General features: G+C 39.9%; 1 protein-coding gene across 1 annotated transcript in view; it reads right to left on the bottom strand.

Moving 5' to 3' along the window:
- The window catches only part of LOC115777283 (multiple epidermal growth factor-like domains protein 10), a 62,812-nt gene that overhangs the window by 14,027 nt on the left and 23,786 nt on the right, over positions 1 to 24,999 (bottom strand). Inside the window, exons 6-13 of the mRNA XM_030725129.1 lie at positions 18,009 to 18,137; positions 17,309 to 17,437; positions 9,151 to 9,279; positions 8,928 to 9,056; positions 5,400 to 5,633; positions 5,067 to 5,221; positions 949 to 1,018; positions 241 to 294 (exon numbers count right to left, since the gene is read on the bottom strand). Of these exons, the coding sequence (XP_030580989.1) occupies positions 241 to 294; positions 949 to 1,018; positions 5,067 to 5,221; positions 5,400 to 5,633; positions 8,928 to 9,056; positions 9,151 to 9,279; positions 17,309 to 17,437; positions 18,009 to 18,137 (1,029 nt within the window). The remainder of the gene's footprint in view (positions 1 to 240; positions 295 to 948; positions 1,019 to 5,066; positions 5,222 to 5,399; positions 5,634 to 8,927; positions 9,057 to 9,150; positions 9,280 to 17,308; positions 17,438 to 18,008; positions 18,138 to 24,999) is intronic.

Genomic DNA, 24,999 nt, shown 5'->3' with positions numbered 1-24,999 from the left:
ATGATTTAATGCTGGACTGCTCTGTAAAATCTGTACAATCAATCAATCTTGTGTTATGTGGAACACGCAACTAGTCACATCCAGTGTAGATGGATCAACACAGGCCACAAGAAGCTGGGGTCTAAAATGTGAGACAGGCAGTTGCTTGCTTTAAAAAAAAAAAAAAAAAAAAAAAAAAGTTTGAGGAAGCGGATTGGCTCAGGAGTGAGAGGGATGAGAGCAGTCTATCTCGCACAGTACCTCTGCAGCACTGCTCCACGTGATAGCTGTAAGGTCGATCAATGCAGTAAACACCTGCACGGAAACCAACCAGATAGACAATTAATACAAAAGAAAAAAGAAACATTTTAAGATTTATATGATGAGTTTAAAGAACATGGCTTTATTCCTTTTAAAATTAGTTTACATGCTTGACATTTCTACAGTTCTGCAAATTTTAGATGCTCTGAAAACAAGAACAAGAATTTTTCACACATGGTTTGACACCAGATCATATGTCTGATATTTTTCACACTAATGATTTAACAATCATCTTTTTAAAAAGCTGTTGGCTACAGACAACCTTGTTTTTCAGGATATACTATAAACTTAAATAAAAACACATCTGCAAAAGATTACATTCTTTTTAGAAAGAAGACAATAGCTATGCACATAGCATTAGCATTTCTAATTTTTTTTTTACAGCAACCTAATGGTATTATGTAGAAATCAATTTCTATAATCATTTTCAAAACATGACTAAAACCACCAACTACTGTGCACACAAACATTAACAGAGTGATGATATTGTTGGCAAAAACTCAAACTGAGTAAGTCTGCATTTAAAACAATAAACTTTTACTATTGTCATAAAAAGATTGATTACACCACGCATAACTACACGTGGAAATGCAACTGGCTGAGAACAGTGAGTTATACAACGAGGCTGGAGGTGTAGAAAAGACTGACCCAGCTTATTGAGATTGCAGTAGGCCCCCCACTCTGGAGCGCTGTTCCTATGTCGCTTCTTTGCCTTCATCTGGGAATTTCACAGAGACACATCGAAGAGCACAAACAAGTAAAAGATGTTCTCAAAGAATGCACTGTACAAAAAAACTGTCTTGAAACAACACTTAAGTGTTTATAGACAGGATGAAGTAGCACAAAAAGACTGCTGTGGTGTTAATGCAGGGAGAGAAGCGGCTTTTATCTGTGTTGAGGAAACCAACAAAAAACAAACAGCATTTTTTCTACTCAGTTTCTTTTCTGTTCTCAAAAGGCAACATTAGCGCTGTACAATATATATCCCAGTGAAAAATTAAGTACCTCCTACGAGTCAGTAGCTTGCAGAACCACCTTTAGCAGCAATAACTTGAAGTAATCATTTTCTGCATGACTTTATTAGTCTCACAAAACTGCTTCAGTTCATTGAGGTTTGCAGGCATTTGTTTATGTACGGCTCTCTTAAGGTCCCACCACAGCATTTCAGTCAGGCTGAGGTTTGGACTTTGCTGGTGTGTCTTGCTGCATGTCCAATTTCAGCCAAACTTCAGCTGTTTAACAGATATCCTCACATTGACTCTAGTATACATACTTTGGTATACAGAGGACCAAACAAACCCAAACCATCACCCCTGTATCACTGTGTTTGACAGTTTTCCTTTTTCTAATTATAATATCATGAACTTTAACATTTATTAACATTCATTATGCTGACTAAGGCCTGTAGAGTCAGAGATATATTTCTTGTGTTTTTTTTGCAATTTTTCTGAGCATTGTGGGGTTTGACCTTGGAACCAGAAAACTGCTACAGGTTTTGCTTTTATAGAGGTGGTCACATTTGACCAGATGCAATGCTGCTGTGCTTTATTTCTGTTTCACCAGTTTCAGTAAGATGTGTATCTATACCATCACTGACTGGTTTGTGTTAAGGAAATTTTATTCAGGTGGAATTATAAACGTCAGTTTTAGCTAGAGTTTTGCAGACTTCACTGTAGCTTGGGGAAGAAGACAAAGAGACTATTTTGAAAATTGTGTTACTAGTTTATCTGCTGAGTGTTTGGTTTCCTCACACAGCTTTGGAACTCTGACGAAATACTGAGAAGTTTTTCAGGTGTTCCTAAAAATTAAAAAGAAATTAAAAAGCTTTAAGGGATTAAAAACTGAGTACTACTTTTACTAACTCAAACAGTCAAATGGTTAAAATTACGTGTAATGGCAAGAAGTAAATAAAGTATTAAAAAAAGCAAAGACGAACAAGTTTTTTTCTTTTTTTTAATTAGGTCTGATATTAAAAAAATAAATAAATAAATAAAAAACTGAAGTAAGGAATAGTTTCACCCAAATATAATTAGCAAACATATCTGTAGTTTAATTGGAGTAAGCATAGGGACACTTTATCATGGCCCCCTGGGTTTTGTACCCAGAGTTTTGAGTTTGTCTTATTATAATAGTTCTGGGTTTGTTTCTTTACATTTATATTCCTATGTTCTGAGTTCTTATCTAATTCTGTTCAAGGTTTCAGTTCTATTGTTCTCCCTGAGTCTCTGTGTAGTCCTGTGCTCCACTGTTCTTTATGACATACTTTCCCCCTTTTGTAAGAAAGAAACACATTTAAAAGAAGAAAAACATTTCAAAAGTCTTGCTACACTATGTTTGAATATCTGAAAATAACAATACAAATTTGTATTTTAAAATACAAATTTGTATTTTAAAATACAAATTTATGACAAGAAAGAGTACTATTCATAAAAGCTATTGTACTAGATGATGGTCTGGTGTATGCACGGGTTGTTTTTACCTCTGGTTTTTTGGGTTGGAGCCACTATTCTCAGACACACATACATACCCATACCGTACTGTGAAAAATTATTTTCTCCTTTCTGATTTTTTTTTAATTTATTTTTTTTGCATATTTGCCACAGTTACATTTCAGATCATCAACACATTTTAATAATAAATGAAGATACTCTGAGTAAATACAAAATGCAGTTTTGATTAAAGTGATTTCATTTATTAAGGGGAAAACTACCCAAACTTGCCCGGCCAATTTCAAAGAGTAATTGCCTCCCATTGTTAAATCATGAGAAAACCTGGAACAGTGGTGAACCTTTCCAGGAGTAGACGGCCTACCAAAATTACTCCAAGAGAGCATCGACGACTCATCCAGGAAGTCACAAAAGAACCAGGAACAACATCGAGAGAACTGCAGGTCTCACTTGCAGATTGCTAACCTTTGCTGCTTTGGGACCCAGACGACTTGACATAATTGATAGAACCAAGATTTCTGCTCTCTACCAGAAAATCCTGATGGAGAATGTCTGGTCATCAGTTTGTGCTCTGAAGCTCAAGCTAATGCAGCAGGACAATGATCTGAAATACACCGGCAAGTCCACCTAAGAAAACCCCCAAAACAAAACAACTTGAAGGGTTTGGAGTGGCCGAATCAAAGTTTGGACTCAAATCAGATTGAGATGCTTTGGCATGACTTTAAACAGGCTCCAAAAATCTCCAATGTGACTGAATTAAAATAGTTCAGGAAAGAAATTCCTCCGCAGCAATGTGAAAGACTCACTGCCAGTTATTGCACATGTTTGACTGCAGTTCTCGCTGCCAAGGATGGCACATCCAGTTATTAGGTTTAGGAGCCCATTACTTTTTCACACAGGGCCAGATAGTTTGGAAAGCTTGTATTTACAAATTGTATTTACTCAAGTCATCTTTGTCTATTATTAAAATCTGTTTGAGCTAAAACATGCAAGTGTGTCACCCTTTTTCACAGCACTGTATCTACAAGTGTAACGTCACCAACATTCAGTGGGCTAATTATTATTAAAAAGAATAAAGCTTTACTTCCTGCTAAATCATCCAAATTCTGGTTCAAATTACACAATGTACCTGGCCTTCAAAAGCCAGGGTCAGAGTACAGAAAGTAGTTGGCTAAGCAGCAAGAGACAGGGACTAACACAGCCCTTTGACCATTTTTTTTTTTTTTTAAATAAAGGCATGTTAATTACATAAATCTAGGACAAAAAGAAAGGAAATTTATGTTTCCTTGAATCTTTTTCTGTTGTAATAATCTGTTGTTTATTTCCCCTTAAATGGTGTCACATTTGTAAGGAAAATGCATTTGTGGGTTGAGCAGCAGGACTGAGTGTGTGGGTTGTGCCCATGAAAAACTTGCCAAATCTTCTCTGCCAAACAGCCTTTTCTGCTATTGACTCTAGTTTGGTGTCATTTATTGGATTGGATTATTGAAGTCTGAAGAAACAAGACCTATTTGCAATTTAACAGTTTATTCAACAAACGTTGGCCTCAGCAGCATGTGGAAGAACCACATGCAGCCTCAAAAGCCTGGCACCTCCTCCTCATGCTGGTTACCAGCTTGGTCACACAACCAACCAAGATTTGTTGGAGGTCAGCTAGTGTGGTTGTGTTGGTCACTCTGGCACGAAAAGCATGCCCAGGCTGATCCCACAGTGTTCAATGGGGTTGAGGTCAGAACTGCAGGAAGGCCATCCCATCCTCTCCACTCCCAAATTCTTGAGATAGTCTCTGATAAAACATGCTCTGTGGGGGCAAGCATTGTGATCTTGAAGGACAGAGTTCAGTCTCAGACTGTGACGATATGGGAATGCTGCTGCTGGTTGCAGAATCTTGATATGTCTCTGCACTGAGATCGCTTCCAATGATGACAAGCCTAACTGTCAGCACCTGGGGTACCAGAAGCTCCAAACTAGAGTCAATAGCAGAATAAGCTATTTGGCATTGGCAGAAAAGATTTAGCAAGTTTTTCATTGGTGTAACCCACATGCTCAACTATGCTGCTCAACCCACAAATGTGGCTCCATTTAAGGGGAAATAAACAAGCTTTCCAACGGTGTAAGATTTATTGCCAAGAAACATTGTTACAACAACAAAAAAAAATAAATCAACCAAGCACAAATTTCCTTCCTTTTTGTGCTAAGTTTAGATTAAGATGTACTGATGTGTTTTTTGTAACCTCCACAGAACCTCCACAGCGACCCATCTGTAGATAAACTGTAAAAGCTTTCCTAAAGCAAAACTCAGAGAGTTTTTGTACCCACCTTGACGGTGCTCCCCTTGTCTGGCTTGGCATAGTGTGTAGCATAGGTACAGGGCCCCAGGGTGCGGTAGGTGGGGTTGGAGAAGCAGCCACCTAAAGAGCTGCTACTGGGAGATGTGTCTGTAGAAGAGAGCAGGCCTGTGCACTGCAGCCCTGCTGTCCCAGCACAACATCAACACGTTCTCACATACTGTGCTCTACATGACCTCATGCACACTTCTGTTTATTTTTACATATTTAATAGAGCAAACATGTGAACAAAAACAATTTGAAATAACTCGCTGAAGAGAAAAAAGCAGAGATCAAAAGAGGAAACCATCCACGGACATTATACCTGAGAGGGAGTAGTCAGTGGAGTTGATGTGCAGGGCAGGTGTGTAGGTGACACTAGGCACATGGTTGCCTTTCTCTCTCTGGCGATAGCGGAACCAGACCACCAGACCAAGCATGGCCATGATCAGCAGCAGCAGGAAGATGATGCCCAGGACAGCACCTGGTGACTGCTGCTGTGATGCCAAAGCTGGGCTGATCTTGGTGTAGGGGTTCAGTTCCTCCATCATCAGGGCCGCTGAGGAGAACATGGACAAGTAACACTGCTGATCACTGAACTGACTGAACTCTAATGCTTAACAAATTCACATCACCTGTACAGTGCAATCAGATATTTGCCCTGAATGAGAGTTTCAGAGTAAAATTCTTCTCATTTCTCTGAATCTATTGTTACTGTTGGCTCTTATTTTGGTATTTTGCCATGCTAAAAGTGGCTGTAACTACAGTGGGCAGATAATAGGAGACAAATAGTTAAGGGATAGGATGGGGTGACAGTGACAGGACTGGGTAGTGTTTGCAGTGATGCAATTTTTGTACTGGTCTTTGGAGGTAAACTGAGAGCTGAGCACGAAGCCGAAGCTCTTGGATTACTAATTGGTCTACAATGCTACTCTCACCTATGGCCACAAGCTGTCTTTTGTCCTGTCTCCCTGAACTCAATCTGACCCTTGCGACAGATGGCTGCTCCTCCCTGAGCCCAGTCCTGCTGGAGGTTTCTTCCTCTTAACAGGGAGTTTTTCCTTCCCACTGCTCATAGGGGTTTGTCTGGTTGTTGGGTTTTCTCTGTATAGTGTTTACCTTACAATAGAAAGCACTTTAAGGTGACTGTGTTTGTTGTGATTTGGCACTACATGAATAAAATTTAACTGAACAGAATAGTGACCAAATGAATAGCAGTGGAAAAGAGCTTCCTTTAAAGGGTATCTATCTGGCTGACTGACACTGGCTCTGTTATTCACTCATACGTTTACAGATTTGATTAGATAGAAGTAAATATTTTCAGCTCTGACTCTGACTTAACTGTATTTCAAAATTCTCCCGATTCTCCCCTGTCCATAAAGCCAAAGGTTTGTTTTGGAATTGGAGTTGTGGAGCTGAAACTGACTGAATTTTTGGGTGGTTTTCCAGGTGGAAGTTTTAAACTAGAACTCGGTTGCATTCAACCGAGGCAGACAAGTTACATTTTATATCCATCTTTCCTCCTGTTCCCTTCTTATGCCCTTTAATAATGTCCAGAAAAAAGTGTTTTTGCTGAAAACTGGCCTTTTAGTATGGGCTATCAAGACTTCATTTTGTCCTATACATGATTTTTTTTTTTTTTTTTTTTTTTAATTAGCAGACAGTGAAAATTCTTGTAGGGTTTCAGGTCATCTGCCTGAAAGCTGAAGGCTCTGCCTCCTATTCTACTTTTAAATAACCTAGGAACCACAACTAAGCCTGCAGTCTGAGAGCAAAGTGCTCCATTAGGGTGATATGGTACTGAGTGCCTGATTATTCAAGAGCTTGTATGTAAAGGGAAGGATTTGAAATTAAATTCTGGATTTAACAGGGAGCCAATGAAGAGAAGCCAATATGGGAGAAATCTGCTCTCTCTTTCTAGTCCCTGTCAGCACTCTAGCTGCAGCATTTTGGATCAGCTGAAGGCTTTTCAGGGAACTGTTAGGACAACCTGATAGTAATGAATTATGATAGTCAAGCCTAAAAATAATAAATGCACGAATTCGCTTTTCAGCATCACTCTGAGAAAGGATGTTCCTTGACTCAGTGTTACTGAAAGCCAAGGTAATGGCATCCAGAGTGTAATGGAAAATTTGTTTTTCAACTCTAATAACCTCTGTGTACCTCTATGGTATGTAATTGTAATTTTCTAGTATAAAGACCAAGTGTGCAAAGCTGGGAAAACAAATTTCTTTGTAGGCTGTGTCCAAGGCCATGACGCACTTATTATCAGACGGATGCTACATGGTGGTGGGAACTTGAACTCCTCAGAGCTATCAGAACAACACACTCATATCAACACAATGAGTATAAAGGAACGGTGGTTATTTTGTTCTTCGGTCAATGCCGGTGCAAAGTCTGTCATATTCTTACTTTCAATAAATCATCATGAAATCAGTTTAGTTTCAGGGCTCAACGTATTTTTTCCACAAGACAGAGTAAATATGTGGTTAGACATCATGTTTCTAAGGTTTGTAGGACCGAGTACAATAACTTCAGTTTTATCTGAATTTAGAAGCAGGTAATTAGAGGTCATCCTTTACGTCTTTAAGACATTCCTGCAGTTTAAAATATTAAAGTATCAAACACTGCACTGAAGTATAGCAAGAAAAGAACAGAGATGAGTCCACTGTCAGAGGCTGTAAAAAGATCATTTGTAACCTTCACTAATGCTGTTTCTGTACTGTGATGAATTCTGAAACCTGACTGAAACTCTTCAAATAAACCGTTCCTCTGCAGATGATCAGTTAGCTGTTTTACAACTACTCCTTCAAGAATCTTTGAGAGAAAAGGAAGGGTTGGAGATTGGCCTATAATTAACTAGCCATCACTAGCCATCATTTGACCCAGCTGTTTAGCTGGGTCAAATGATGGCTTTAAAAAAAAAAAAAAACCTAAACAAATTCAAACAAATTAGAAAAAACCTGCCAAATCAAACACACAGAGCTACCTGCTGTGGTGACAAAGAAGCAGTTGATAATAGTTTCTATTCAAAATGCAGTAATTGATATTTGGTAGTTTAGCTGTGTTCTTGGACTTCCCTGCCTTTCTATGAGCATACAGGGAAATCAAAAGGAACAAGGACCCTTTCCTAGAACAGAGCAGGCACAAAAGGCAGTGCACATGGCATTGGTTATGTCAGAGATGACGTGAAGAGCATGAAATGGAGAAGCTGGGAGGGAGGCGGGTTGCAAAGTGCCTTGCAGTGCAACTCTGTTTGGGAGGAAGTAGCTTAAATATCAAAGTCATTATCTATGACTCTGTGACCTGTCTGAACAAATGCTATGCTAGTACTATTTAGCAGGGGTGTCCAAGGCAAATCTCCCTCTGGATCAAACTCTTATCCTATTACTACCGCAGACACACCTTTAAATGCACAGCTGGATACTCACTAATAATATATTTGTAAACCCAAACATACAGTTTATCTGCTGGAGTTTGAAAGCATTTTTTTTAATGCAGTCTGATTTTTTTAATGCTTTGGCCTTGACTGTTGGCCAATGAATATATTAAAGAAATGTTTTAAAGGCCCAGAATATTTTTTTAGAAAACAACTTCCATGTCTTGACTTAAATTAAAATTCTCTTCATTCCAAAATTGATAACATGTAGTCATGTTAGTCCATCCATGAGCTCTTTGTACGTTCACCCTATAGGAACAGTCTAATGCTGTCTGTATGAGTTTTCTGGATGTTCTACTATTGCCTTGTATTCTATTATTCAACTGAGGCTAAAGAAACCAACAGGAAGAAGATAACAAAATGTTCAGATCGAGCTCCATCTTCCTCTCTCTGTACAGAGCCATTAGTTCTCACCCTGGTCGCACCGAATGCCTTTGAAGCCGATGCTGCAGTAGCAGGTTCCAGTCACGTAGTCACAGGTGGCATTGTTCATACACTCACACAGCTGCTGGCAGCCGTAGCCAAATGTCCCTGCAGGACACTCTGGACACAGGGATTGGGGGGGGGTTAATACATCTTAAAACCTAACAGGTGGATGTGCAACTGTCCACACATAAGAACCACTAAACACACTCACTGAGCTCACAGCTCTGTCCTATGAAGCCTGTCCTGCAGGAGCACTGTCCAGTGATGTGGTCACAGTCAGCGCCATTCTGACAGCGACACACCTCAGCACACTGAGAGCCATAGAAACCTGCGAGGCAGCCTGGAGGGAAATACACAACAACTGTTTGTTTCTTTTTGTTTTAATGTCAACATCATGCTTTAAATGTGAGTTTTCACCAGCATCAGTTTTCACTCATCTTCATGCAGAGATGATCCAAAAATTTAAATGTGTTTGGAAGCACTTTCTCTGGGATCAGCTAATTGATTCTGTCAATGTGAAGCCAAAATGCATGATCTCTGGAAATTTAATGAAACCCCAGTTTATTTCAGGTAGATTTTCAACAACTGCCCACACTTTCTCTTCTATATTTCCAGTGATACAGAAACACGATAATGATAGAGAAACAGCATCAAGAAACATAATGTTCACAGAGAATGAACCCAAAAATATCATAAATGTAAATTTAGATAAACAAACTTGGAATATTCACAATATATATAGAACAGGTTTCTAGATAGTTCTGTACTTTTTAAATTATGCAGTTCTTTCATATATTATGCATGTTATGATGGTATTTGAGGGCCTTTGTAGGTTGATAAAAAATAAAAGAGAGGAAAGGTTTAATATCTTTAAAAGAAAAGTAAGTTACAAACTTACAAGACAAAAGTGCATATTCTTTGAGATTAACTTGATAAATTTATGATAAGAACTCACAAATTTCTGACAAAGAATATTCTTACAGGTTATAAACTCCTAAATAAGCAAAGAAGAAAAGAAAAAAATACTTTGAAAAAACAGATGCTGACATCACCTGCAGGGGGTGATCTAATCAACTTATTACTTACACTATATTGCCAAAAGTATTCACTCACTCATCCAAATCATTGAATTCAAGTGTTCCAATCACTTGTATGGCCACAGCTGTATAAACCAACCACCTAGGCATGCAGACTGCTTCTACAAACATTAGTGAAAGAATGGGTCGCTCTCAGGAGCTCAGTGAATTCCAGCGTGGTACCGTGATAGGATGATACCTGTGCAACAAGTCCAGTCTTGAAATTTCCTCACTACTAAACATTCCACAGTCAGCTGTTAGTGGGATTATAACAAAGTGGAAGTGATTGGTAAACAACAGCGACTCCGCCATGAAGTGGTAGGCCACGTAAAATCACAGAGTGGGGTCAGTGGATGCTGAGGAGTACAGTTAAAAGCATTTTAAGTGTAAATCTAAAGGTCACCAATGTTCTGCAGAGTCAGTCACTACAGACCGCCAAACTTAGTTCAAGAACAATGTGTAGAGAGCTTCATGGAATGAGTTTCCATGGCCAAGCAGCTGCATCTAAGCCTTACATCAGCAAGTGCAACGCAAAGCATCGTGTGCAGTGGTGTAAAGCACACCCCCACTGGACTCAGTAGAGACGTGTTCTCTGGAGTGATGACTCACACTTCTCTGTCCGCAATCCAACAGATGAGCTGGTTTGGCGGTTGCCAGGAGAACAGTACTTGTCAGACTGCATTGTGTCAAGTGCCAACTTTGGTGGAGGGGGGATCCTGGTGTGGAGTTGTTTTTCAGGAGTTGGGCTCAGCCCCTTAGTTCCAGTGAAAGGAACTCTTAATGCTTCAGCATACCAAGACATAAGCAATGACAACCAAGAGAAGTGGGTGAAGAACCTTTCAGACAGAGGCCTCACCAAATCAGAAGAAAACGTGCTAGCCAAAGGGATCAATTTTGCCATATCCCCACAACAGCTGCCCATAGTGGACCTCATTACGGCCACAGAAACAGCAATAAGAAATAACAAACTATCACAACCGGAAGCAGAACAAATCAGGATGAAAGTTTCAGCTACACTTTTCAGTGCAAGAATTCCTCCATCCAACCTCACCATTCAAGAGAAGAAGGCCATCACAGCCCTGAGTAAGGATCAAAACATCACCATACTACCAGCCGACAAGGGGAATTGCACCGGTGTTCTGAATGCAACTGATTACCGCTCCAAATTTACTACACTCCTCAATGACAACAATACTTATGAGGTCTTGAGACGAGACATTAGCAACTACAAGAAAAAAGTCAACTGTTGACTACAACAACTCGGAAACGAAAAAGCCATTGACCGCCCCACTTACTACCATCTGTACCTTGGAGAAACTACTCAATGCATTTATGGACTCCCAAAGATCCACCAAGAAGGAATCCCACTCAGATCCATTATCAGCAGTATAAACTCAGTCAACCACAACATTTCCAAACACCTCGCCACCATCTTATCTCCACTTGCTGGCAACACACCCCACCACATTGAAAACTCCACAGATTTTATGAACAAGGTCCAGAATCTTGTACTGAATCCAGATGAAACCATGGTGTCCTTTGATGTGGTTTCACTTTTCACTTGCATACCCACAACTGAGGCAGTGCAGATGTCAGAAAACGACTACAGGAAGACGACTCTTACAGAACAGAACCAGCTTTATCCCAGATCAGATTTGTGCACTATTAGACCTCTGCCTTACCACAACGTATTTCAAATACAATGATGGATTCTAAAGACAGAAGCATGGATGTGCCATGGGCTCCCCAGTGTCTCCCATTGTAGCCAACCTTTACATGGAGGAAGTGGAAAGTAAAGCTCTTGGTTCTTTTAAAGGGATGGCACCTAGCCACTGGTACAGATATATAGATGACAACTGGGTCAAAATCAAAACCCAAGAAGTAGAAGCCTTCACTGACCACATCAACTCAGTGGATAAATACATAAGGTTTACCAGGGAGGATACCAGAGATAACAGGTTACCATTCCTGGACTGTGCTGTGCTTATTGAGGAAGATGGAGGCCACAACACTGACGTTTACCAGAAGCCCACACACACAGACCAGACCACACAGACTCTTTGACTCCCACCATCCACTGGAACACAAACTTGGGGTGATCAGGACCCTGCAACACCGGGCAGAAAACGTTCCCTCTAAGACAGAAGGGAAACAAAAGGAACACACACATATTAAGAAAGCCCTCAAAAAAATGTGGTTACCTGAACTGGGCATTCATCAGATCAGCCAATATGCACATGAAGGTCAAACACAAACTGGGGAGAATAAGAATGACAAGAGGAACAACATTGTCATCCCTTATGTGGCAGCTTGTCAGAGAAACTCAGAAGAATTTTCTCCAAGCATGACATCCCAGTATACTTCAAACCAAGTCACACCCTAAGACAAAAACTGGTTCATTCCAAGGACAAACCCCCCAAAACAAGATCAGCAACGTAATGTCTGCTGTTCAGTGCAGTGAAGAGTGCTCGGACCTCTACACTGGAGAAAGCAAAACGCTTCTTCACAAACGAATGGCACAACATAGAAGAGCCACCTCGACAGGACAAGACTCAGCTGTACATCTGCAACTGAAGGTCAAAGGTCACTCTTTTGAGGATGCCAATGTTGACAGGGAAGACAGGTGGTTTGAAAGAGGAGTAAAAGAAGCCATCTATGTCCATTGTGAAGAACAACCATTGAACAGAGGAGGTGGATTACGTCACCAACCCCCCACCCCCCGCGCGCTTGCAGTGCTGTCCTGAGCTCCCTTCCCAGACGTCTCAACCCTCATTCACACCTTTGTTCCAGTGACCTCAATAGTCCACATGAAACAATGGAGTGAAGTCCTATATTAGTTTCATCTGAAACCACCAATTGTAATGCCCCACGCCTCCTTTCACACCTTGGCGCATGCAATTATGCACATGAACAATAGAGGGTCATAACCATCTCCAGGGGACCTACGCCCACAGGGGTTTAAGTACCTGGGTCTCTCCACCTTTGGTTTGAGAACTGAAGGAGCCTTTGACCCAGGGGTGGGCAATTCCAGGCCTCAAGGCCCGGTGTCCTGCAGGTTTTAGATGTGTCCCTGATCCAATACACCTGAATCAAATGGCTGAATTACCTCCTCAGTATGCAGTCAAGTTCTCCAGAGTCCTGCTAATGACTTCTATATGTGATTCAGGTGTGTTGGCTCAGGAACACATCTAAAACATGCAGGACACCGGCCCTCAAGGCCTGGAGTTGCCCACCCCTGGTCTGACCTCACAAGAAGTGTGTTTATGATCAAAAATTCCCATAAACACTCCTAAACCTTGTGGAAAGCCTTCCCAGAAGACTTGAAGCTGTTATAGCTGCAGAGGGTGGGCCAACATCATATTAAACCCTATGGATTAAGAATGGAATGTCACTCAAGTTCATATGCATGTGAAGGTGTGAGCAAATACTTCTGGCAATATAGTGTACTTTGAAATGAGATTTTGCATTAGAGTAATACTTGTGATTTACCAGAATTACAAAATCAGAGGCATCTACACTTTGGAGAGACAATGCAGTGAACTGGGTAGTCAACAGAAAACAGTTTGATTGGATTTGAGTCAAGTGTTTGCTTTTGTGCAGCAGGACCTACTTTACAAGTGCAGAAACTCAGGCTGAATAATGAAGCCAAAGTGGAACCATATAAAAAGCAGTTCTTTACATGGCCACTTTCCTAAAACTTTCAGTGCTGAAAGTGAATCAATCTGCACAGTTGCATAATATTTAAAAAAAGAAAAAACAGTTTATGAACATGAAGAAACTGCTGAGATAAGCATTTTATGGCCTTCCAACCCAGAGTAATAATATCTGGGGGTGTAGCAAGGGGAAAATGAAGATTATCACCTCCTCCAGTGGTCGCACAATTCATCTAAATGCTCTTTTTTTTTTTCTTTTTCTTTTTTTACCAAATTGAATGTAAAACATTCTACTCTTGAAATAAGCATATGTAAAATATTACTACACAGTTCACCTATCTCCCCATGTTTGTTCTGTTTGTCTTTTTGGGTGAGTGTTCTGTTAACTGTAATTTCCCCATTGTGGGATCAATAAAGTATCATCATCATCATCATCATCATCATCATCATCATCATCATCATCATCATCATCATCATTTAACACACAATTTCAGTCAAAAATTGTGCACTGTATTGTGGAAACAAAACGTAGTGATGTCCATAATTATTTGGATGACACATTTTTTTGTAGTTGTGGTTCTGTACACCACCAGAGTGGATTTTAAATCAAACAGTCAAGGAAGGAGTGAAGTGCAAACTTTCAGCTTTAATTCTAGTGGTTTAAAAAAAGTTGTGCATTAACTGTTTAGGAAGCCATTTTTACACAGTCACTGATTTTCAGGGGCTCAAAAGTAATTGGACAATTGACTGACAAGCAGTTTCATAACCAGGTGAAGCCTGTTCCCTCATTATTCCATGACAGATTAAGCAGGTAAAAGATTTGAACTTCATTCCAAGACTTTTATAGCTGTTCACTAGAACATACAAACCCGATTCCTAAAAATGATTTAAATACTGCCACCTTAAAAGCCTGTGGTATGTAACAAATTAATAGATATAGAATGATCATATTTAAGATTGAAGAATTAATTAATGGTAGAACTTCTTGGAGCAGTCTTAATAGGAATGGTGTCTAATAGACACGTTGATGGTTTAGAAGAAGTAAATACTGAAGTTAACTCAGAAAGATCAATTAGAAGAAAAGAGTCTAAATAAATATCAGTAGTACTGAAAGTAGTTGTATATAAAGATATCTCTGTGAGATGGTTATGAATCATTTTTTTTCTAATGGTTAAAATTTTATTTATGAAGAAATTCATGAAGTCATTACTAGTTAATCAGTGATAAATAGTAAGATGTCCTTTACGGAGGGCTGTTTTATAGAACAACAAACTCTTGTTCCATTTCCTCTCCAGCTTACTGGTTATCTACTTTAAGCTGTGCGTTTGTAAGTTATACCACGGAGTCAGGCACTGGTGATTTGAGAGTCACAGTATCCAGAGAGGATGTAATACTATTGACAAGATAATCAGCTTCACTGGGAGCAGAGTTTATGTAGCTGCTCTGCAATGTGTTGGTACATGACATTAAAAATGATTCAATTTCAATTCAACTGTGTGTGTGTATGTGTGTGTGTATATATATATATATATATATATATATATATATATATATATATATATATATATGCAAGAACCAACAGGGCCTTAAAATCTATCCACCAGAATGAAATGCTTGGTGAAGGAGAGGGAGGTGCGGTGCACAGACCTCGAGCCTGGTGAGACGCAGGAGGACCGCGGCCAGGAGTCAGACCACAGAGCCCAGTCTCTCCATGCACCTCAGTTCACCACTCCCTGCAGAGTAGCTCACTGACAGCAGATTAAGTGGCCCCCAGCCAGGAAGTGGAGTGTATGATTGCAGTTTGACATGGATATGAAGAAGATCATTCAAGCTGCAGCTAAAGGAGATGAAGACTGCCGGCTCCATGCAATGACTGCCATCATTTGTGGCTACGCTGCTGAGAGATTTGGTTGTGTTGGAAAAAAGCACAAATACACTTTAACCATGAACCGCAGGGCCGCTAAGATTCACCAGCTCAGGCAGGAACTCTGCGCCCTCAAGAAAAGATACAAAACATCTACCGAAGAAGAGCAGCATGCTCTAGCTGACCTCCAGAACATCAAAGGGAAAAAGCTTACAACCCTCCAGAGAGCAGAGTGGCAGAGGAGAAGGGGAAGAGCGAGAGAGCTAGGAAGTGGGCTGCCTTCATTGCAAATCCCCTTGACTTTACAAGGCAGCTACTTGGGGACAAGTGCAATGGCTTTCTTAGCTGCTCAGCAGAAGAAGTAAACTCCTTTCTGCACAAGACCCTGAACAATCCAATGAGACAACAGGAACTGGAACCCATCAGAGCTCTCATTAGCTCAGCACCGCCAACAGTAGAGTTCAATCTGAGGGAACCCAGCTTCAAGGAGGTTGTGGCGGTGATTAAAGCAGCATGTTCAGTCTCAGCTCCAGGCCCTAGTGGTGTACCCTATGTGACGTACAAATACTTGCCCCCTCATCACCTCTGGAAGATCTTGAAGGTGATATGGCAGAGAAAGAAAGTTGCTGACCAGTGGAGGTGCGCTGAGGGAGTCTGGATCCCAAAAGAGGAAAACTCAAAGAACATCAATTAATTTCATTCCATCTCACTGTTGAGTGTCGAAGGGAATGTGTTCTTTATCACTGTCTCTCGAAAACTCAGAGTTTCTCCTCAAGAATAGTTACATTGATCCCTCGGTGCAGAAGGGTGGAATCCCTGAAATTCCTGGTTGCTTGGAGCACAACAGTGCTGATCTGAGAAACCCATGAGAACAAAGGCGACTTGTGTGTGCTGTGGTTGGATCTGGCTAACGCCTATGGGTCCACCACGCAAACTGGCTGAGCTTGCATTACACCGCCACCATATTTCCAGTAAGATCAATGATCTGATCCTGGACTATTCCTGGACCTAACAGGAATGACTAAGAAGAAGGCCATTAAATCCATGAGTGAAGAAGCAGAGAAAGCCACACAGTGGCTGTGGATACAGAGGACTGACCTGTGGGCAGTTAATGCTGGGATGCAAGTTGGAGTCTGCTCGACCCCGGCTCGGTCGCCTGGGTGAGGGTGTCTGATGTTGAAAGACCTGAAACTGGTTACATCACTGATGATGCACCCTAGTGCATGCAGGAGATGTATCTTGTACACATAAATGCCAAATCACAACAGTCACTTTATATTGTAAGGTAAGTAAGTAAGTAAAATTTATTTATATACCATCTTTCTAGATAAAAATCACAAAATGCTTCACAACAATCAAAGGAAAAACAGTAAAACACAGTAATAAAAACATAATGTATACAGGCATTTTACCACCCAAAGCTCTGATAGTGATCACCAAGATCTTAATAAACTAAAGTCTGAATTTGATGGGGTGCCAGTGCAAAGATGACAAAATAAGTGCCACATGAGACCACTTAGGGGATGGAAAACAAACTCTTCCTAGGCCACAAAGGAAATAGGAATTCATGCATTAGGATATGCAGTTTTTTCATCTACCAGTAGATGGCGATATAGGTATGAGGTACTAAAACATGAGCAGCACTGCAAATTAGTGCATTAGTGATGAGCTCTCACAGCAGCCAGAGCAGGTTGATAGGTGTGTTGTGTGTGTGTGTGTGTGTGTGTGTGTGTGTGTGTGTGTGTGTGAGAGAGAGAGAGAGCAATAGAGACATACGTTGAGTACAGTAGAGACCTGTCCATCCAGGGTTGCAGTTACATGCTCCATCTGTAGCGCTGCACTGAGCTCCATTGTGACAGTTACACATGTGGATGCAGTCAAGGCCCCATGAGCCCTGAGGACATGCTGCCAGAAGCACACATTAAAACACAGAAAAAAGTAAGTGCAGACACTCAAAGACACATGCAGTACACAGAGTATTTGATAAAAGTGGCTGCTTAAATGCCACATGACAGCAAATCATGATCTATTATGCTAGGATTTACTAGGCACTTTATTCCTTCATTTTTTTTACAGCATAATGTTGACTTGATTCATGAAAGTGGCAAATACCTATAATACATATAAAAATACATATAACAACAAACCCTTATCATAAGTTTTTAAAACCTTCTTCCACATCAGCACAATCTCTTCAAATGTCACCAAAGTGAAGAACAGACATGACATACATCAGGATTCTGCGTGCCTTCATTAACTTTACAAATGACTGACTGTGGTAGCTATTCAATGTAAGATGGATAATTAATGTCAAAGCCAGTCCAGTAATTGGAGGTTTTTCTTCAGGTTGTCTCGCACTGATCAACTAAAACACAAGGGATGAATAACAAAATGCATTTCAGCTATTCTTTCCAAAGTGAAGAAGTGAAGTCAATAAATGCAGAGGTGCAAAAATGTCCTGTATGTTGCCTCTTACGCTTGGAACAGTCTTCGCCGATCCATCCAGGGTAGCACTGACAGGAGCCATCAATGGGGTTACAAGTGCCATTATTGGTACACAAACAGGTCTCAGCACAGGCTTTACCAAACCTTCCACTGGGACACACTGTGGAGAGACATGCACACACACAGACACAGATGGACTCATGAAAACACAACAAGATAGTAGGTCAAAAATAATATTCTGCATCTATTTTATAAGCACATGAAATGTTCCAACATTTCCAGATATTCACGCAGCCTACTATTATTTTGGATGCATTTTTTTTTTAATACTTTTAATAAGACAGTTTGATAGAAGACAGACAGCAGGAAATAGAAAATGACTGGTATGCATCAAAGTTCCTGTTGTGATTCATAATCCATTTGCTAAGTTTTTACCCATATGTCATGAATATGTCAAGTTTGATGAACATTAGACTCATCTCCTGAAGAAACTTCTAAAGCGATTAATAGTAATTTTTCCCCCCCTATAAACGAGAGTGCAAGTCTGGTGGATTTCAGTCCAGGCTAAAATGATGACACATGCAGTAACTGGTGGTGCAAATGCACTTTATTACTAATTAATACTTTTAATAAAGAAGCCAGGAAACAACTAGCTTTTTTTCATCATTTTGTGCCCAGCTGTGATCTGATTTTTGCCGCTCATGTCTGTAAATATAATCTCAATAAGATCCACCATACTCTAACTTTAATCCTAGCTCTAACTCAACTTTCTCATCTAAATCTTGTCAGCTTTGACCAACATGGCAACTGTTAAATTATCAGTGGTAGTTCATAAACCAACAGATGACTGCGTGGTTGTTACTTTCACTTCTTTTATACAGTCCATGAGTGAAAGGGATCTGCTCCTGTCTAATACACATAGAAGTCATGCAGTCTGCCTTTTGAAAAAAATGGGTTGCTCTAAAGAGCTCACTGATTTCAAATGTGGTACTGGATGCCATCATTGAGTTCCAAGCCTACACAGTCCCCAATTTAACTGTAAGTAGTATAATTACAAAAAGAAAGCATTTAGGAACAGCAGCAATCAGCCATGAAGTGGTTTCAGTTTTAAATATACAGTACCAGTCAAAGGTTTGGACACATTCACCATGAGTTTGTCCAAACCTTTGACTGGTACTGTAATTAATCTGTATTAACAGACTACATACAACAGGCTTTTAAGGTGGTGATTAAACCATTTCTTAAAAAGCCCATATTGGCTTCTCTTCATTGGCTCTCTGTTAAATCCAAAATTTACTTAAAATCTTTCTCCTCACATACAAGGTCTTCAATAATCAGGCCCCATCTTATCATAGTAACCATATCACCCCAATAGAGCACTTCACTCTCAGACTGCTGGCTTACTTGTGACAGTATTTAAAAGTAGAATGGGAGGCAGAGCCTTCAGCTTTCAGGCCCCTCTTCTGTTGAACCAGCTCCCAGCTTGGATCCAGGAGACAGACACCCTCTCTATTTTTAAGATTAGGCTTAAAACTTTCCTTTTTGATCAAGCTTACAGTTAGGGCTGGATCAGGTGACCCTGAACCCTAGGCTGCTGGTGGGTTCCCTTAATGCAGTAGGTGTTTTTTTCCTTCCTTTTCACTCTGTTTATACAGCACTATTGTATTTAATCATTTGCAATTACTAAACACTGGTATCCTTTCCTGTAGTCTGCCTTTGGAGAAGCTAGAGAGATGATACAAAGTGGAGTTGCTGAGTGCTGAGGTGCATTGTGTGTAAAATTTGCCCTGCTGACTCAATGACTGCAGAGTTCCAAGCCTTCTCTGCCATTAACATCGGGACAAAAACTGTGCACCGGGAGTTTCAATGCATGGGTTTCTATGGCCGGGGGGCTACAGCTGACTTTCAAAATACAAGGAATTCTAAAAAAATCTGCAGCAAAGCTCTATGTACAAAAAAAACCAAATGAACCTTTAACAATGTGATTAAAAAAACTAAAAGTGTGAGAAAGACAGGCAGTGGCCCTGGCCTTTCCTGTTCCACAGTGAAACACAGAGGAGGGCATGTCAACATCAGGGCATGTAGAGCTACCTCTGAAACAACTGTACACACTGATGATAAGAAATGAAAGCAAGAGTAGGTAAATTTAGAATTGTCCCAAATCATCTACAAAGCAGTTCCTGCAATGTCATTGATGTAACCTTAATCCTACAACAAGATAATATCTTTCCGCATGATACTAAAACTTTAGTTCTTTCAGGTGTGTGGACTAACGAAGCCACAGAGCTAAGTCTGGGGCTGCACTTCTTCATACAAATACCCTTGCTTCAATGTCATTATGAAATTAAACATAAAAGACTTTAGTCTTTCCACCAATTACACAAAATGTATTTGTGAAACATCAAATTTCAGTCTCAGTGCCTTCACAATTTGGAGGCACTATAAAAACGGGCACATTCTAAAAAACTCTGTTATTATATTTCTGCTCATAAGGCAAAATGCTGTGCTGCTGAAAACTGGAGAAAAACTAGTTACCAGTGAAAAAAAATGTTAAGGACTGAGACATGAATCTGTGATATTTAGATCGCCGCTCTGGGTTTGCACCAAGTGTTTGACCAGGCCCTGGACTGTTTTAGTTTTGGCCTGGTTCTGGGTGTGGTTCATTTTACTGGGTGCTGAAGCCTGTCTGACCTGGCTTTCAGCTGGTATTAGACTGGTTTTCCAGTGCTTTTAAGTTGTTTTATTTTGGACGTGGTTGGGGTATCTTGAAGTAGTTATTAGAATCAGAATTTGATTTAGCAACTGCAGTTCTTCAGTGTCCCTGTGAATCTAGATTACATGTTAATTGCTCTGATACTACAGAAATAATACAAACATTGTAATTCTCAGACAAGTTCTGAGAATTTTGAATCCTAATGTCCCTGACAATGTACCGTGCCCACATAGCACTGTACAAAGGGAAGCCTTCAAAAGCTGTATAACCCTGTTATACAATGTACAGCATAAAAAAAATATGCATACATTATCCAAGATCCAAAGCGCAAATTTTACAAACACTGCAACATTAATAAATGAATGGTAAAAATATGAATTCACAATTTAATCATTAATCATTCTTCACTGTAGAAGAAAAGACACAAAGACTCAAAAGACTGAAGGAAAACAAGAAATACTGAGGCTAGCAAATTTGGAAAATGTAATTATTTAATAAAACTGTGGGTAGACGAGATTAAAAGGCAACTATGTGCAAAAGTGGAAAAACATGAAAAACGAGTTATCCAAACCGCACAAACTATGACCTTCTGTTTCAGGGAAATGTTCAGTACAAAATAATATTTACTGTTACCTTCAAGTTATGCTTGTCTTTAATTTGATGGGAATTCAAGTTTGAACACTTCTACAACTTTTTATTGTTACTGTGAGCTTTGCCCAGCTGGAGAAAACAGGACATGCAAAAAGCTCATCCAGTAAGACAAAGCTGGAATAAGCTTTGTGCACAGTTAGTCTGTATTCCAGACAACCGTTTTAGTGAAAGACGCATTGCATTGCTTTAGGATGCAATATTCCTGCTTTTTTATATTCAAATTTGGTAAATGTAGTTATACTAATAAAACATTGAGACACGATCTGTAGTGCCTGACAAGCCTGATAATATATTAATGTGCTGTGGGGTTTTTTGATTATTGCCAATTAACATGAATGAGCACACAGCAACTACTGCGTGTAATATTTCAGCTTCAACTTAGATTTGGCAGCATATTTAGTAAAAACAAATAAACACACACAAAATACTAAAAATTCCAAACAGTAACTTCTTAGTGTTCCCTGGAAAGGAACCATCATATTACAGTTTAAAGAATTCATAGTGTAAAAGTTAAAAAATATTGTAAGCTGGCACTTAATTTGAACCTATACACATGTGTTGAATCCCAATTCATGTCTATGGCAAGCTTTACTGTTAGAATGAGTGACTGTCACACATTTACACTTACACTTAAGTGAGGATGTACAAACTTTTGACTGGCACTGTGTGTGTGTGTGTGTGTGTGTGTGTGTGTGTGTGTGTGTGTGTGTGTGTGTGTGTGTGTGTGTGTGTGTGAATGGGTGAATACAAATGTAACGGTGATCCCTGAGAAGCTCGGCTATAAGTTGAACAGTACCCTCCATGGAAAAGACAGCTAGAGGCTAAGATCAAGGCAGCACAGTAGGAAGTTATCCAGCTATCAGAGCAGCAGAAAGGAGGGATGAAGAAAGGGGTGCCTAAGAAGTACAACAAGCTGTCCATACCTGAGGCCTTAGAGACTGCCAAGCAAAGACTCACAGCCTTGGCTAACTGGAGAATAAACCAGGTGTTCTCCACTGAACCATCCAATGTATACTCTCAGTGGCAGGGGAACAATATGAGAACAGCACCCCCACCAAGGCTGGAGACGGAACAATATTGGAAGAGCATATGGGAGAAAGATGCAACACACAACACCAATGTTCAGTGGTTAGTGGACCTAAGAGCAGATCACAGAAACCTCCCTGAGCAGGCTCCAGTGACCATCATCTCAACCATCTTCAGTTAACTACAGAAATCATCAAACTCCTCAGGATACAAAACTAGTACAGTTATTACCTGTTCTAGCAGCACATTCTTTGGCCTGCTTCTCAATGTATGAATTCTACAATGTTCAAGTTGAATGCTGTTGTTAATTGTTAACTATCAGTCATAGTTGATCATTTTTTTGGTTCCTTGGTTTATGCTGAGGCCACCACCTGATCAGTGGATGTATGAGTGCACATTGTAATCCAGTGGATTTCTCTTGCCCAGGTAGCAATAGTCTGACATGACTTGATATTATAGGCTTATGAATATGGATGGCAAAGTGATCCAATCACATAAACATCTCCATTTTGGATCATCTACTTAGTGTGTGTGTTGAGTGGTTCCTAGTTGTATGGATAGGATTATTCATTTATGGTAAAGGAGTCCAATCATTTAAACATCTCCATGAAATCCAATGAAATCCATCCTGAAGGGTGGAGCTTGTTCTGATATTTTAGTCTTTTTGCAAGACTTTTTGTGGACATTTGTTTTGGATTCTGCATATGACATTTAGTGTTGTTCTGCTTATTTAACTTGCTTATTTCTTTCCCGTCTTGTGCTTTGCCAGAGAAAGTGCTATACTGCAGTGAAGAAGAGGAGGCTTCAAGTGCTACTTCAGGTCAGGATGTATGTGGACCACATACATCCTGACATCGACACACCTGCTTCTTCAGAACCACCACCTGCTGCTAGTCCTCCTATACAAAGTTAAAACTTAGATCATGTGGCACAGCGAATGATGATTTATTGTGTTCTCTGTCTCCAGAACACGGCAGCCTTTCTACATTAGTCTTAGAGAAGGGCAAGAATGTCCACAGTTTGTCAAAACAGCTACAACTGTAATATTGCAACATTGCATCTGACACCAAACATCATGTAGAACTGCAACAGCCACTTATGTAGTGGGTCAGATGACAGTTCAATACAGTAGATCCCATTTTTATTGGCCAATTTTGTGGTTCCATCTGAAATTCTGTGTTTACGGAAATAATAATAGGTCCCCACTGATAGTGGCTTTATCTGCATGTTTTACAGATTTATCATATAAAGCTGCATTAATTTTTTTCTAGAAATGAGTATGAAAGCGCAGACACAAATGGGATGCAGTGAATGCTGTCGAGAAACACCTAATGAAGTTCAGCAGAATATTCACTGTTCCAGGAAAGCATGACTGCATGGACAGATGTGAAAAACTATGTAAGAAGCAGAATCACTGCCTTAAAGAGACAGATGAGCATTTAAGTGAGGAGTTTGGTATCCCTGCTGTCTGCCATATTCGTAGTATTCATATTAAAGTTCAGTCAAGCGTCACAAATATTTATGTTAATGTTTGAAATTTATTGAAGTGATTACATCACACAGTTCTTTTGTCTTTGTCTCAATTTATTTTGTACTTTATTTTTGTTTTGCTCCTTTGTCACTAAAAGAAGAGGCTGCAACAAACCTCCTCCTCAAACCTTACTCCCAGTGCACCCGCATGTGGATCGCCTTCCTTTTGGTTTTAACATTTACTTGTCATAGTGTGACGGTTTGCTTTAAAGTGAGTTCAGTTTTTCTGAGGGTGACAGTCAGGTCTCTCTCCTGACATGTAAGATTTTACCAACCTCACAAAGGATGTAAGTAACATAAGGACTTAACACCCTGAAACACAGTGAAAACAACCCAGTCCAGTCCAGTCAGTTCAAACACAGCGACCCAAAAGAGAAATTCCACTCTGAGTTTTCCAGATAAAGCAGGATCAAAACAAGGATGTGTGCCCAGCACTTCCAAACAAGGTATGCTAAAGTTCCAACAACAGACAGCCACCCAGATTACCAGCTTTAACCAGCTGGTCTGATTTACTGCACCAGGGTTATATTTTAAAGGAGGACCATTCGGCTGTCACAACAGATTAAACTATTATCACATGTTCTGTGTTGATTCTGTTATTATTAAAATAATATCAGGAACCTTTGTTCCCCCCCACTTCAAATAATTCCTCTTCTGAATTGCAAAATATAATTCCCTAAAGATGAGTTGAGTTTGTGTATGACCCAAACTCCCCAAAGGCTGCTTAAGTAACACATGTCCCCGATCTCTGGGTGAAAAATCACACTGGAAAAAGCAAGCTTTAATCAAAAATCTAATTTGATTTTTATCATTTTTACATTCAGTTACATGGGGAAAAGTTGTGTGTGTGTGCGTGTGTGTGTGTGTGTTCTCAAGGTGGTTATTAGCTACCAAGTTGAAGTGTTTTCCTGCACAGCTACATTATAACAAACATCACATAAAAACTATTAAAGAAGAAGGAAGATGTCTGAAAACAATAAAATAAAAAAAATACTTCTATCAAATATTAGCAGGGCAGAGAAACTCCAGCTGCTTTTTATTCTTTGTGATTTTCATGTTTTTGATGTTAAATTTTACTGACTGGGTTTTGGCTGCTTGAGGG

Source organism: Archocentrus centrarchus, unplaced genomic scaffold (genome assembly GCF_007364275.1).
Source record: "Archocentrus centrarchus isolate MPI-CPG fArcCen1 unplaced genomic scaffold, fArcCen1 scaffold_48_ctg1, whole genome shotgun sequence".
Classification (NCBI taxonomy): Eukaryota; Metazoa; Chordata; class Actinopteri; order Cichliformes; family Cichlidae; genus Archocentrus; species Archocentrus centrarchus.
Note: the sequence above shows the minus strand (reverse complement) of the source record. Positions and strands in the feature narration are given on the sequence as shown.